General features: G+C 36.9%; 1 protein-coding gene across 4 annotated transcripts in view; it reads left to right on the forward strand.

The window, feature by feature from the left end:
- The first annotated feature begins 161 nt into the window (after positions 1-161).
- Positions 162-15,548, forward strand: part of dido1 (death inducer-obliterator 1) — a 30,039-nt gene continuing 14,652 nt past the window's right edge. For 2 of the 4 annotated variants that reach the window (XM_062987093.1, XM_062987095.1), the window contains exons 1-7: positions 162-328; positions 7,110-7,193; positions 7,824-7,941; positions 8,215-9,046; positions 10,495-10,879; positions 13,161-13,364; positions 14,598-14,838. In XM_062987093.1, the coding sequence (XP_062843163.1) occupies positions 7,863-7,941; positions 8,215-9,046; positions 10,495-10,879; positions 13,161-13,364; positions 14,598-14,838 (1,741 nt within the window). In that variant the 5' untranslated portion in view covers positions 162-328; positions 7,110-7,193; positions 7,824-7,862. The remainder of the gene's footprint in view (positions 329-7,109; positions 7,194-7,823; positions 7,942-8,214; positions 9,047-10,494; positions 10,880-13,160; positions 13,365-14,597; positions 14,839-15,548) is intronic. The other 2 variants (XM_062987094.1, XM_062987096.1) reach the window with 2 other exon arrangements.

Below are 15,548 nucleotides of genomic sequence, written 5' to 3' on the forward strand. Positions count from 1 at the left end.
AGCTTACCAACGAGAGTCGATTCTTTTGTCTCTTGACCGGCTCATCGGTTGGATCCTCGTACTTTTGGAGGGTAAGAAAGCGACCAAAGACAAGAAGCAAATTCAGATCCTCAAAACCCACGTCTCTATGTGGAAGCCAATTGACTAGCTTTTAATCTATTTGACTTTGCAGTGCGAGTCGACTCCTAATGTTCACTTAAAAGAACCGATTTAATTGGCAGACTCGTTTGCAAACGGTACATCACTACTAGTTCGCCAGCGAGGAGGGAAGAGAAAATGGAGGACATAACTTTGCGTTGACCGTGTTGCAGACATAAGACATTTTTAAGTGAGTATGCATCACTTACTGACACTGAATGCATGCGTTAACAGTATGTGTTTGATTTATTATTTTAATGAAGTGTCGCGTGGTTGGTAGTTTGTTGTACCGCCAGGCTTCGTCAGCTCTATTCGCCGTTAATGGCGTCACGGTCGCAGACAAGCAGAATATCCTTACAATATAAAAACACGTTATTGTACCACTAATAACTTGTGTGTAATCATGATGTGGGGATGTTGCTTTATTCTCCGTCTATTACAAGCGTTTATTGTAATTTTAAAAGCGAACGGCCTTCGTGTGGTGTCGCTATGGTGATTAGCTAACCGAGCTAACGAAGGGTTAACATGTACAACGAGTATTATATATGTATGTGTATATATAATATATGTGATTATATTTACCTCATATGTGTTTGTGTTGTATAATGTGTGAATTTCTGTACTGTTTGTATACAATAGTTCAGTTGTTTAGCTACAGTGGCTATCAGGGTGTGCGCGTGAGGTTGTGTCGCGGGCGCGTTGACTCGATAGCGGATTAGCTTTTAGCAAATGGCGACGAGTGCAGCGTTTATATTTCGTTATTTTCTTTACACTTGGGTTCTAATGACTGAGGTAAACAGCATTCACTTGTTTAGCACTGCATTGTGTTCAGTTCTTTCTGATAACATGCTAAAATTATGATTAAAAAATCCTTCTTATCTTACTTTGTGAATTGGCCGTGTCAAAAAGACTATGCTATGCTAACTAACGTAGATGGTCAAAATATTTAATACCATGATACTTATTATGAAATTGTATATTCAGGTCATTAAAACTAGTTTTAAGGCAAATTTCATTTTGAAAACCATCGAAAGTGGGCAGTGGTGTCTGTTTTGTTTGTATCTGACAGGCGAATAAACTCGCCACCAAAACATCAGGAGGCGAGTTTGTGATACACAGTCAGTTCATGACAGCAACCAGTGCCTTTTAGATATAACCTCCTCACCCCCGAGATTGGACGCTTTGAAAACAAACAATATCCTGTAACAACACTTGTTCATTTCAGCCTTTTAAATGACATTATACAAAAAAAAAAGAAATTTTGCTTGGGGACTGTGAGTTATTTAGTGTCCAGTATACTGGACATTTGGAATTAAGAGCATGAAATGTGCAAGATTCTGAAAAAATTTACATATTATTATTATTACCATTATAACATGTGACATATCAAGTATTGTACATTTATGGCATAATGTAATACATGTTTATAATATTAAAAAGCATATACTAGTTTATACAGAAGTTAAAATTTACATTTTAATTATTTATATGAATATTTTAAATATTTAATTTAAAACTTTTAATTTTAAAACCTTAAACCTTAAAAATGAAAACTCAAACTTTTTAATTAAAACATTTAGCTTTGTTCATTTCCCCTTTTCTTATAAACAAACTTTCTTTTTATAGATATATTTTAAAAACAAGGAACATTACTAAAACATAAAACAGAATATTCAGTTTGTGAATATTAATTTTAAATTTTAAATTATCCACATATCTATCTTTCAATATAAATATTTTGAAAATAAATGATATCTAAATTATTCAAATCAAAACCTTTTGCATTTCAGCTTTGAGTTTTTCTTTTCTTTTTTTAACGGGACCTTGTGTGGAAATCATAAAAGCAGTTTCGTTCAACTTGAATGCAAAGAAATACATTACATTTTAAACATCTTATGCTTAGGGTTTCTGCACCTCTGAAAGCTGGTGCTATCACTACCCACCACTGGCAAGTGTTCTGCCCCACTGCATCTAACATCTTGGCTTAGAATCACTTGACTCCCTATCACTATCCTGTTGATATTCATCCCACTACTCTCAACACTGCAGTCTATTACTATCATCTAGTAATTTAAGCACCTCATCTACTGTCAGCCCTTAACATACACGAAAAAGATATGTACAGCACGAAAAATGCAAAAAGTAATACTGATGCACATCTTCTAATTCATAGTTAGCATGACAAACTAAACAACATTCAATACGTTAAATCCAAATGTCCAGCTGGCTGGACATAAAACATTTGTTCGAAATTTAAGTATGCGTAAATACATATTCATCGCTTATATTGTTACCAATCATTACAAAAACCTTCTAAAAATACATCATTTCTAAAACACTTTGGTTATACGTGCACATTAATAGATAAAAACGTATGTTTTGTTCGGTCACGGAGGCAACAAGCTTTCTCAACAGCCGCCATCTTCAGGTCTTTTTTCAAGAAGCTTAAAAAAAATTCTCAATGTCTTTGACCAACCAGTAGAAAGACAGAGTTGTGTTGGAGTGTCTAAAAGTGAGTGTGACAAAGTAAAACTTCCTGTCGAGTTATAAAACCCAGAAAAAAAATGTCCAGTATACTGGACATTAGGAGTGAGGAGGATAAATATAAATAATGTGTATTCAACACTCGATATACAATCAGTTTATAATATCTGGATGTAATTGGACCAGTTATTTAATAGTTAGGAAGCTATTAGTATGTTTTTATTTACAAATAGTATTCTTGCCATGCAGCTCGTGAGTTTCTAACCTATTCGATTGGTAGTTATTAAGTTGTTCTTTGTTTAATGACTTCATATATGTAGTGAAATTTGAGGAAACCAGCTTTGATTTACAGTCATTTTAGTGTCGTGTCGTAGTAACAGTTCATTTTAACTTTTAGTTGTAAGGTGATATAAATCACTTTTTTAAAGCAAGCTTTATTTAGTAATTAACATTTTTAATGGCAGTCAATATGCACTGCTTTGTTTTATTTATCCAGCATTAAATGATTTATAATCCTTTGTGTGTATTTCTTGCTGTTGATTACTTCCAGAACTCGACCATATTTAGGTTATTAGTGTGCGTGTAAACACACTCACTGTGTGATTATCTAGCAGGGAAAGAACTTGACATTAAAGTCACTGTGTGTGTCTACATGCACACCAAAAATCTTACATTCAGGTTCTGTCTGTAATCTGATTATTCAAATTGTCATGTTGACTCTATACTTTAAATATAATTCATCTGATCAAGATATTGAATTTCTACCCTGTAGTTGATTTATGCACATTTTTTTTAATGGACAGTCTGTTTGCTTTTTGTGTGTACTGGTGTGAGTGGGGAGGTGATTTCCCTGGGGATATTAGAGATTATACTAGGCGAAGAAGTAAACAAAGTTATTTAACATGAGGGATATATCACCTATTAATCTTGCACTTGAGGAGATGACAAAACATTCTCCAGTTATTGGATGGCAGCACAAGCAAACCCAGGGATGCATACTGTGTTTATAGGTCGGTATTTGCATTATACTGTTGTCTGAAAGTGTACAATCTATACTACATAGTACATATATGAAACGACAGGCGACCTGCTTGGTGGGCCGGTATTTGCCTTACCATGTTTAAATGTGCTGTGCATATGATTGATAAAAGTGCCTATACATGTTAAAATAATTGTGTTTTTATTTACATACTGGGTGGTAAGAGATGCAGCTGGTAGTTTTTCACAGCTCTTCTCTTTCATTTATGGGTTATTATGTGGCTGCCTTATTGCCTGTGTTGTTTTTTTTGGTGACAGGTTGATCACTACATGGTTTATGTAAACTGATGTTTTCTGTAATCAGATTACTTAAATGCAAATTATCCCAATAATTGGATTATTGTCTAATCTGATTTCTAGTAGTAATCTGACTGATGTGCATGTAACACACTCATGGTTGCAGCATTGGTTAGAAGGTTCATGACCATATTTGTGAATGATGGTCAGCATAATGTATCTGGTGTCTTTTCCTGTATGTTAGATGTTATATCCTCTTCCATACATGTTATCTTCCCTGTGAGTAATCAGTAGTATACTGATAGTAGTTCAGAGTTGCGTGAGTGTCAAGTATTCTGACGGTAATTTACCCAGTTGTGACCAAGTACAAAACTCGAGTAATACAGTGTATGTGCAAACAAGAGCAGGTGAAATGCCCACTAAAGTAAAGCAACCACAGGAGCAAACATAAGAATGCTGCATTATGTCTGTTCTATGACTTCAGGAAAACATCCAGCTGAGCTTAAGAAGGTTTACAGCTCCCTCTGTGTGAAAAAATATCCACGTCTCTAGTAGCTTTGTCCAAATGTTTATTTTAATTATTTAGATCTTACTTATGTGCCTCACAAGTGCATGTCCAGTTACCCCCCTCAGTGTGCATGTGATAGTGTAATTTTATTGTGAATAAGTAAATATAACAGTGATGTGTCTGTACTGACCACTAGAAATCACCCTAATGCTGCTTTTGGTTAGTGGAAGGAAAAAGATTTTTCGAACTGAGCCGCTGCACGCATGCTAATGAGGTCTTGTTGTTGTGTTTGCATCTGACTGTGCATATAAAGTTAATGTGTACGCATTTTACTGTTGTTTTACTAATGTAATCAGTAACCATCACATTACATGTGAATTCTTGGAATCATATTTGCCACTTTTACTGGCAAGTTTTTTTTTTTTTTTTTTTTTTTTTTTTTTTTTTTCTTTTTTTTTTTTTTCTTCATTTTGCTATTAATGGCTGAAAATTAGTTCACATTCCTTTGCGCATCAGGTGGCTTGAGGTTATTGATACAGGACCTTTTCAGCATCCATCTCTTCAAGCAGCTGAATTTCTGTTGTACTTAATCTGGTCAGAATTCCAGGGCTGATTACATCAGCTTGTGGTGCTCATGGGCGAGCCACTTCTCAGCTCTGCTATTAATATCAACCGATAGTTGCTTAAGTTATGTTTATTAGTTTTAAATACCATTACTGGTGGAGTAATTATTGCAGGGAATTTTGCAAATAAATCCTTTTTCTATTTTTGCTGCTACTATTTCTTTACTTTGATGATTTTGATTTTGCTGTCATCTTTTGGCTAAACTGAGCACAATTACCTCTTAGTTTTGGGTGCTTGATGTGAGCTGGAGTTTAGCCAAGTGTTCATTTAGCCAGTATTTCATGTACTTATTATAATGCTTTTTCAAATTAGGTTACAATGCTTAATTACTAATTATACAAAGCTTGCAACTTGTCACCACATTATGCTTTTGTTTGGCATGTGACTTGACTAGTAATAGCTAGTTTTGGCATGCACCTCTGTACATCTGTGAACAAGGTGCATGATTCAATGTCACATATTTGATTGATAAAGAGACTTGATGACCACACAACTCATAAGTCTGTCATACTTCGATCTGCATTAATACTATGTACTTCCTCTATAGACTGTTTTATAGAGATATTTAGCAATGTCTCTTTAATTAAATCTTGTTTTCTGGATTTATGCTCCAGATTTCTCCCCTCCAGCTTTACTTTTTAATTTAAATGTAGTACTAGCTGCTGGAAATGACTTAAAACAACCTCATGATTTCTGTGGGTTATCGGAGAATCTATAATTCATGAACATCCCACGATTATAGCTTTGACAGATGCACCAGCCACTTGTTCAGTTGTGTACTACAAACCTACTGCATTTCATCTGTTGTTTGTATGCAAATCATACCTTAAGGTGTTTTCACACCTGAAAAATGTTCCTGTGGTTTGGTCTACTGTATATTGCTATGCACTGAAACATGGAGAAATACGTGCTTCAATAGTTTATCCGCCTTTTTTATTTTATTTTATTTTTTTAATTGAATTGTAAAAAACCTGTAGCAGATATTTTTGATGTTGAAGGGTGTGTAAAGTTTAAAGTTCACAAAATTTGTTTACAAGCTCTGCCACACCCCATTCAAAGCGTGGATCCATCTAACTAAAACCTGTGGAGTACACTTGGTTTTTAGGTTGGACCATTTTGTCTCCACAGACAAACCCCTCTAGTTTTTCATCAGATTGAGACCAGCTCCTCTTTCCAAGACTGTTTGTGTGGTTCTTTTGGTCCACACCAAAATTCAATTATTGACTTCACACCAAAATTCAATTATTGACTTCACACCTACTCAAATAAATTATGCCAAGGGGGGAAAATGCACCTGGTCTGATTTAACTGGACTTAAATATGTGGGTGTGAAAATGTTATGTTTTAAATCTTATTTAAATTTTTTATGCTGACCGTAATAGTCAGGCTTCTTGTACTTACTGCTAATATAGTGTTTTATTTCTTGTCTAATAGTGTTTGTGTGCAGTTTAGAGTTTACTGAGAATTATTTGTAAGCGATATGATTACGTTTGAGTTTAACTAATTCTGTTTAAACTTAGGATCTTTGCTTTTGCATATTTTGCTTCATAATTGAGTGTTCAAGAATTGCTTCATAACTTCTGCATCTTTTCTAAATCTTTTTAATATTACTAGTAGGTGTGAGCATTAAATCTGTTTTTAGAAGTTACTCTTAAGTGCCATATTGTGAGTTTAGACTTTGTTGTACCACCAAGGTTACGATGCATCCAGCACTCTTGAGATTAAGTGTTGAAAAGCTGCTTATTTGTTAGTAATTAGAGTTGTTGGTTAAGTTAGTCTGTCGATCATTAACATCTTTACTCCAAACTAACCTGCACGCCTTTGGCATTTTCTCACTACTCGGCACAGGCACATAAGCAAATTAAGCTAGCTACAGTCAGAAGAGAACTGAAAATAGAAATCTCATTTGGCCTGCAGTCTGAACATGGATCGATTAGTTGTTGAGCTGAGCGAGGCGTGTTGAATGTGCTATAATGTGCAGCTCTTCGGAAGCCTGCCTCTGACTCTTCTGGTCTAGTGCGATGCACATAGTTTTACTTGGAAATTCTGTAGTCTAATTTCTTGTTTTCTTCTCATCTAGATTTCCTGTGATGTTTATGCACCAGGAAGTGCTGTAATTGATCACTAATCCCAGTTTAAAAAGACCTGGAAGACACTCGAACAGGTATCTAGCTCTATTGCTTATTAATACATCAGGTTCGTTGTTTTAGTTCAGTAATGTGTGAAAGTTCTTGTGGGTTATGACTTTAATTTAGGGCTGAGTTTTATTAACACAACCTGTCTTGTGAATTTTGTTTTAGCTTAGATTGTATGTAGCTAAAGCAGTGTAGGTGCGTGCTGATGTAGTGTTACCATCAGCACATCTTGGATCTGCTGTTATTTTTTTAAATGGAAATACAGCCTTTGTAGTTCTCAAACTTTGTTATGCTGATGGAGCAAAAGGGTTAGCATCTTCACTAGTGGTTTACCCACTGTGTATACCATGTTTAGCACATCTCAAGTCATTTTAAAGTCACTGTGGACAACAGCTACCTTATATCAAGTTCTTTTTATTTCTTGTGTCTAGCAAGTATAAACACAATACTGTTGTGAACTACTGTCCACATATTGGATTATATATAATAGAAAATTAAATAGAATATAATAGAACACATTGTAATATTACTTTTTGTTTTTTAAATATTCATTTAACAACATTTCTACTGTCTTGACATTGGCCACACCACCTTAGCTGAAGCAGTGAAAAAGCTCAACTCTGCATTGTATGTGTTGTGCTTCTTTCCCTTGAATGTAGATAATTTGGTTTGAAACGTAGTGATTGACTCCAACACCTATGGAGGGGATTGTGAGCCATGAGCTGACCCAAACTCCTGAGCCTCAGTCCAGCCAGGATTTGGATTCTAGCTCACAAGGTACTGCTGACATGGAGCGCTGTGCTTTCTTATGAATTAGAGCTCTAAGTAAATCTGCTTTACTGATTTGTAGCATCTTGGTGGCTTTTTTTTTTAATGCTTATTAATGAGGTGATTCTTCAGCTTCAATCCCAATTAATATATTAATTCAACCCCTGCACCTAATTTGTTCAATGTTATATATTAATTGATTGCTGCACCAAATCTAAAGTTGCTGGATCATGTAGAAAGAAACAATTTTACTTGTATCTAATTTTGTAAACACTTTCTTAGTTCCAGCTGCCATTACTGAGGAGGAGAAAGATGACAAAGACCAAGGTGATGCAGCCCATGAAACAATAGAGAACACTGAAAAAACAACCGATACCCCTGGTGAGGTGAAGAAGACTTGGGGTTTTAGACGGACCACTATTGCAAAAAGGGACATGGCCGGAGAGATTGCAGGTGTTGCAGGAAGTCCAGACGCTCAAGGAACGCCCGTTCGCCGCAGCGGTCGCCAGGCCAAACGAACAGATAAGCTCGAGGAGTTTCTAGTGACTGTAAAGCGAGGGAGAGGCGGAAGACGCAGCGCTCCCGCTCAGCTGGAAATCGGAGATCCTCTGTCCGAGACGACGTCGGAGGCCAGCTTTGATGGAAGTGTAGAGCCTAAAGGATCTGACAGCAAACCAACATCTCCTGTAAGGAGAACCAGCGGTAGGGGCAGGAGGAAGGTCGCTTCACCCAAAGTTGGCACAGCGGACTCTTTAAGCGACGGCGATAGTTCTGAGAATGAAGAGGAGTCCCTTAAAGATAAGACAGAGACTGAAACCGAAACTGGTGCTGACGATTGCACGATGGAGGAATCTCTGAATGAGATACAACAGGACTCGGAGAAGCAAGATGACGAGAAGGAAGAGGACAGCATAGAGGACGCTCCTGCAAACAGACTGCTCTCCAGAAGCCCTGCAAAAGCAGGCACCAAGAAAGATGCCAAGCCCAGAACGGGACCAAAGACATTAAAGGAAAGTGAAGAGGAGGACGATGAGTCCTCATCCAGCGACACTGATAGTGACTATTATGACCCTAATGCACTTTACTGCATCTGCAGACAGAAACACAACAAAAGGTTAGTGCCTTAAGTATTATTATTATAAGTGCTTCTCTAGCTGGCAATTAGTTTTAATTAGCCAATCGACCTCCTACTTTGATTTTTAAAGACTTAGTCTATTATTCAGCCATGATGATAGCCATAGCAGCTGACATGGTGTTAAGAATTAAACAAACCTACCTGAACTTCACATGTTATTGATGATAATTCATATTCACATATCTACGCTAGAGATGGGACGATCGGGGTTTTTGGCACCGATCTCCTTTCAGGGACATCGGCCGATAGGCGATCGGGGGGGGGGGGGGGGGGGGGTGCCTTTAGGGGGGGGGGGGGTGTGCCTTTAGAAGAGACGCTTTGTTCACTGTATCGCTATAAGTGATTCATTGATTCACGAGTCATTTTTCGCGAAGCGTAAGTTTCTCTTCTCGGTTATCTCTCCGTGTTTACTGTTATTAATTAAATGTCGTGGTTTTAAATAAACACCAACTACTACAGAACATTCTGTGTGACTCTCTTACATTAAAAAGCTTCATTAAAAAGCTTAATTAAACTGCTATTACCACAGATCTGTAACCGACCGTCAGACTCGTTCCGTCTAAGGAGCTAAAAGTTCAGCAGATTATCCTGAACTAACGAATTTGGTAATGAATAAACTTTTGCCTCTGATTGGCTCTGTAACGTTTTCTGTTCTCATCTACATCACAAGTAAGAACCGCTCACGATTTACCAAAGTGAACCAGGAGTTTATATAACGTGCTGATAGAATCGACTCAGATGTGACCGGGTTGAATTATCTTTTTAAAGTAAATATTACAATCAGCAAAATTACATCGTATGTATGATGCACAACGTTAATGATGTTATTTTAGGTCATGAAGAGCTTTCACGATGGTTTCTGTACGATGGTTGATGAATGGTGATGTGATGGTTGGCGCGTCGTAGCTCAAAGTCTGGATCAATCCACTGAGCTGTTAACTTAACGTGGTCTTTATATATCACACGATCGGATCGGCTACTTTTAGGAAATATCGCCGATAGCATATTTTGATTAAAAATCGGCCGATACCGATTCATAGCTGATCGATCGTCCCATCTCTAATCTACGCCCCTTGAAATTCCAGTTCTTGGTTATTTTTTTATGCCATACCAACAATAAATCTGTGTGTGGTGCTTGTAGTACAACAGATAAAAATGTTTAGCTTGAAATGCTGACGATCAGCTTGATTGGCATGTTTACCTTCTTTCTCCCACAGTAAACTGTGTACTGTGACCTATGGCTAGTAATGTATCAATGCATGCAATGTCTAATATTCTATTTTTAATATGTTTTGTCTAAGTGCGGAGACTGTGTCTTTACATTTGGTTTGTGGTGCTGCATGTAGTTGTTTACTGCTTTTCAGTAATTGCACTAAAATGTTCTCAAGTGTATAAAGAGGTATTTGAAGTGTCTAGTGTGTGCTCAGGTTCATGATCTGCTGCGACCGCTGCGAGGAGTGGTTTCACGGAGACTGTGTGGGCATTACGGAGGCACGCGGTCGCCTGATGGAGCGCAATGGTGAGGACTACGTGTGTCCCAACTGCACAAGCAAGAAAGCCCAGTGTGCCAGGTCGCCAGTCTCTACAGCGGTACCTGAAAACGGCAAACCAACCCTTACTGCTCTGGGTGGTGCGTTCAAGCCAGAGCCAAGTCTGCTTCCTGCCAGTCAAGCTGCCATGTTCACAGATACTACTAACACTACCACTACAGTGGCTGCAGAAGAAAAGGAGGGAAATGATCTGGGGATCAAGGGCAGAATTGAAAAAGCAACCAACCCAAGCGGCAAAAAGAAAATAAAGATTTTCCAGCCGGTAGGTTGTTTCAGCCTTAAGCAATGTCTTGCTCTTAAATCAGTTTTTAATGTCATACATTTCCAGCTGTTGCATTTATTTAAAGGAACAACATACTTATACTATATTATCAGACCTATTTATGCTCAAATCAGCCTGAGTGGCATCACCAACCAGACCAAAGTTACTTAGACTTTCATTTGCTTATTTTATTTAATATCAGAATGTGATCTGTTACGCATTGCATAACACATGACTAGGTGAATGAATAGTCAATAAATTGTACAGGCCTTCTTATCAAAGAGATTATTGATTGTGTTAGTTTAAAATTTGTGAGAATGGGCTTAATGTTTAAGATTTAATTATAAGGCACTTTTGTTATGGCAAGCATTGTAGTGGAATAGTAATAGAAACTATATAACTATCTATAAACGTGCTTTTAAAAAAAGCACACTAGTGTTAACCTTATCTTACTATTTCCCTGTCTGAATGATAAAATAGGAATGTTTAAGTGTAGTAAGCTGTATGTCATCTAATCTACTGAATGAAAATGGTGTAATTGTTTTTTTTATTAATGTAAACGTATTAAACAAGCATTTCTCTGTAAAATAGAAAAACTCTGAAAAACAGCTTAACCTCATTGAAACTTAGTTTACCTGAGGTAAGGGTGTATAGTACTTTTGTCTTTTCTGTTAACATTCACTGTAAAATAATTTCCTGCTTGAAGTGATTAGCTTACTTTAAATACCCTAAATGTTTTTTTTCTAATCCAAATTTGTAGTTATTAAAATGGAAGGTAAGGACGCTTCGTTCACAGAGGCTGGATGCTTATCATCATTTACGGCATCATTAAAGCCTTTCACATGATGCGTGGGAAAACCGCTTTCTGCTGCCAGTGCCACTAAGTGGGAAGTTTGAAATAATAAACATTATTGACTGAATTGTTGTTTATTCACATGCAGTTTTGTATGAAATGTGTGTTAATGTATGCACGAACACACCGCAGTGCCTTTGCTTTCAGAGAAGATTAAACACAAAACAGCAAAATGTAAGTGGGCTGATGAAACTGTTAGTTTTGTTGATGTATGGATGAATTAAATCGTACTGAACAGCTATGAAGCTACAACGTGATTCCAGGATGAGGAGACTTGCTATCTAGAATGCAAATCCATTCCCTGTTTCACAACTCGCTAGTTGCCACAAAAGGTCCAGGTCTAGTGAAACAGATAGAAACGATTTTTTTACTGTTTGAGAAATGGACAGAAGCGAAACGCAGACGTGGCCATTTTTCTTACTGGTGGCACTTTAAAAAGGGCAGGGTCAAAGTTTGATCAAATTGAACTCTCAGCACAGCTATAAGCTATAAAAAGCAGGCATCAAAGCGGTGAATGTGTGTGATGCGTGACGCTCAAGGTAGCACAGTGTTAAGGTATGTGGCACTGAAACGCTCCATAGGATACACTGTATCGTGAAAGTAGCTTAGCTTAATGCTAAGTAAGTAGTAGTTGGCGAAGGAAGTATAGAGTCTTAGATGACAGGAATGTTATGGATGTACATCGAATTGGAAACAAAAGAAATGGTGAAAAAAAACTAAGGTTAAATATTGTACTGTAATGTTTCAATATTGGATTAGTTCTAGTAATCTACCTGTTTAAATGTTTAAATGCTGCTTTTGAAAATAGACACAAACTGCAGCTGAAATATGTTGGGTTGCCATGTTGGTAAAATGGGCACATAGATGTGGATCCTTCACATTTTATTTCTTAAATAAAGTGTTCTGTAAAAAAACAAAAACAAACTATTAACTAGATTATTTTGTATAAAAAAAAACTAAATACCTGTCAACTATGTGTGTTGACTTGATCAGTGCTTAATGTGTGGTAGATAGCATAGATAGTAAGTTTTCTTTATTGTTTTATAATAACAATGTTAAGTACTGGTTAGTTTGTTTAGCTACATGTGTAAATAGTTTCGTTTACCAAAATACCACTTTAATGAAATTACTTTAAAAGTATACTTTCAAAAGGATTACAACTACAACCTACAAATAAGAAACATTGGAATCCTCAAGTAGCTCTGGATTTTCTTTGCTGGCCATTATTGTGTCTTAAATGTAACACAAATTAATTACTTAAAGTAAATAAAATGGCACTAAAGCTTATGTATGGGGAAGACATGCTGTTTTTTGTTTATTTTCTGATCACATAACAGGGAATCTTGGGATCTCAACATCTGGTTGTACAACCTTTTGATTGATTTATCTTTTTAAAGCATGGTAAGTCTGACCAGCCTGAGTTTTTAGCAGGTGATGCAGACTGCAGAAGAATCCTCTCTCCCCAAGTGCATCGGTCCTGGCTGCGAGAGAGACGCTCAGCCCGACTCTGTCTACTGCGGTAACGACTGCATCCTTAAACATGCTGCAGCTGCCATGAAGACCATCACCACCGACAGCAAGGAGACCAAACCCAAGGATAAGGCCAAGGCGCAGAAAAAGCCCACACTCAAGGTATAATGTGCCAGCGGTGCTTACGTTAAGAAACATGCTAAAGCATTGATGCATAAAGCATATATGTGTGTCAGATTTTATATATTAACCATGATGCTTTATATAGATTGCATTTGACAGTTGGTATACTGTGATCACAAACCAGTGTTTTGTTGCTTTTAGTTGCACCTCCGCTGTAAACAAAAGCTTGTTTCATGGGCAGCACAATTGCAATAATGCACATTAATATTAAACTTGGTCTGCAACAACTAATGAACAATAGTTACGAAGTCGTTTAGTTGAGCTATGAAAAGTAAAACTGATCTATATATAAGGCAATGATTGTTTTGCCTGTATCAGCATTTTCCCATCCACATGAAACCCAAACCTGGGCAAACTGGGCATCCACAGCTTTTTTTTAATACAATAATAAAGCCTTGTGTTTGTCGCTTTCAGGTTGGTAGCAATAACAGAGCCAATGGTAATACTATGAAATTACCATAAATATCAAACAACTATGATGGTAGAACTAGACATGGTGCAGGTAACAAGTGCAATGTACAATGTTTAATTATTTAGAATTTATAATAATATTTAAATATTTTAGTTACAAATAAAGCATTTTTGATTGAGAAACATTCAGCATTTGCCTGATAATTTTAAAAAGTTTCATATTAGAAGAATAACCAAATTAATTGATTAAAACATTGATTAGTAAAGTTGTTAAAATTGTTAGTTGTTAACAATTGTTAATAAAAAATACATTTTGGGGTACCATGCCATGGGCTATAAATGGCCAATGGACCACATGATAGACAGCCCTGCTAAAGCAGCTTCACCATTTATTAAAAAACAGTTGTTATTAATTTTTGTCTAGCCTTTATGTAAATGCCGTTACTGTACACTTTAATTATTAGGCAAACTTGAAATTACTTGAAATCTCTCAGTGATGCATCACAAACAACTTAACATGGTGCATGATTTACAGGTAAGTCTTTATGTAAATGATTATACTACAGGACCGATCTTCCCTTAATGTTTTCCTTTATCCCATTAATTAACCTGTACATTTATAGTTAAACATGGTGATGTGAAAAGTTTTATTTAAATGAGCCGTAAATATTAATGAATATTAAACCTAATACACTTTACATACATGTACAACTTTATGTATTAGTCAAAGGTGTTAAACAGTTTAAATAGCATCATGTCCCAGAGCCCAATTTAAACTTCTATTTTTTGTTTCTTTTAAAGAGTTCCGATCCTGAGCGGAGGAGCACCAGGAGGTCCACCGGGTCGGTGAGCAAAGCCCAGGAGGACTCGTCCGAGCCCGAGAGCCACAGACAAGAAGCCGATGACACGGACGAAGAAGACCGAATCGCAGAGGAGCATCTGCCACCCCCAGCCATGTCTTCCTGGTCCAGCGATCATAATTACATTGCAGTAGCTCCAGAAAAGACTACACCCATATCACCATCTGTGTTAAACAAAGCGTGTATGTATCTCCGAGGTTTTCCACACTTTACTGATCTGTCTCTCTGTCACCTGTGTAGAACTGATATGAGAAATGGTATGAAGTTGTGCTTTAGAAGGGAAGTAGGCTTGACCTCTCGAGTCACTGTAAATCGGAATTATCCTTGAGGTCCCTGAACACTTTAGAATTTTCGGTCAAGATGTAGGCATTCTGGGAGATCAAACTTGGTGATGCACATGCACTTTTAATGTATTTATATTTAAAAATTCGTTATAATTGTGTAATGTATAAAGATGCTTCAGAGGTGCTGAACGGGTAAGTATGTGTGTTAACAAGGGTAAGTATTAATTGCAGAGGGCTACATGAAGTTTGCGTAAACTGAAAAGTACATTTCTATTTTATAGGCTGGTTTAAAAACCCAGCCTTCATATAAATATTATTAGGAAAATGAAGGCTGATTCTGTGCAGATAACTCACCACAGAAAGTTATAAGACATTTAAAATCAAAGGTGCCTGGTCATGATACGCACTGGTTACTGGGGTCAGAATCTTGATTTGATATGACTGTCACTTTCTCCTAATTCCACTGTAATCTGGGAATTGTGTCCTCATAAGAACAGAACTGTTGACTGCTCATCTGATCAGGTAGGTTTCTGGCGTTTTTCTCCTCCCCTTCCACCAACTTTACACTAATGCTGCTTTTCTCTTTGATGGTGCAATACACTTTAAGT

This window comes from Trichomycterus rosablanca, chromosome 24 (assembly GCF_030014385.1).
Source record: "Trichomycterus rosablanca isolate fTriRos1 chromosome 24, fTriRos1.hap1, whole genome shotgun sequence".
Lineage (NCBI taxonomy): Eukaryota > Metazoa > Chordata > Actinopteri > Siluriformes > Trichomycteridae > Trichomycterus > Trichomycterus rosablanca.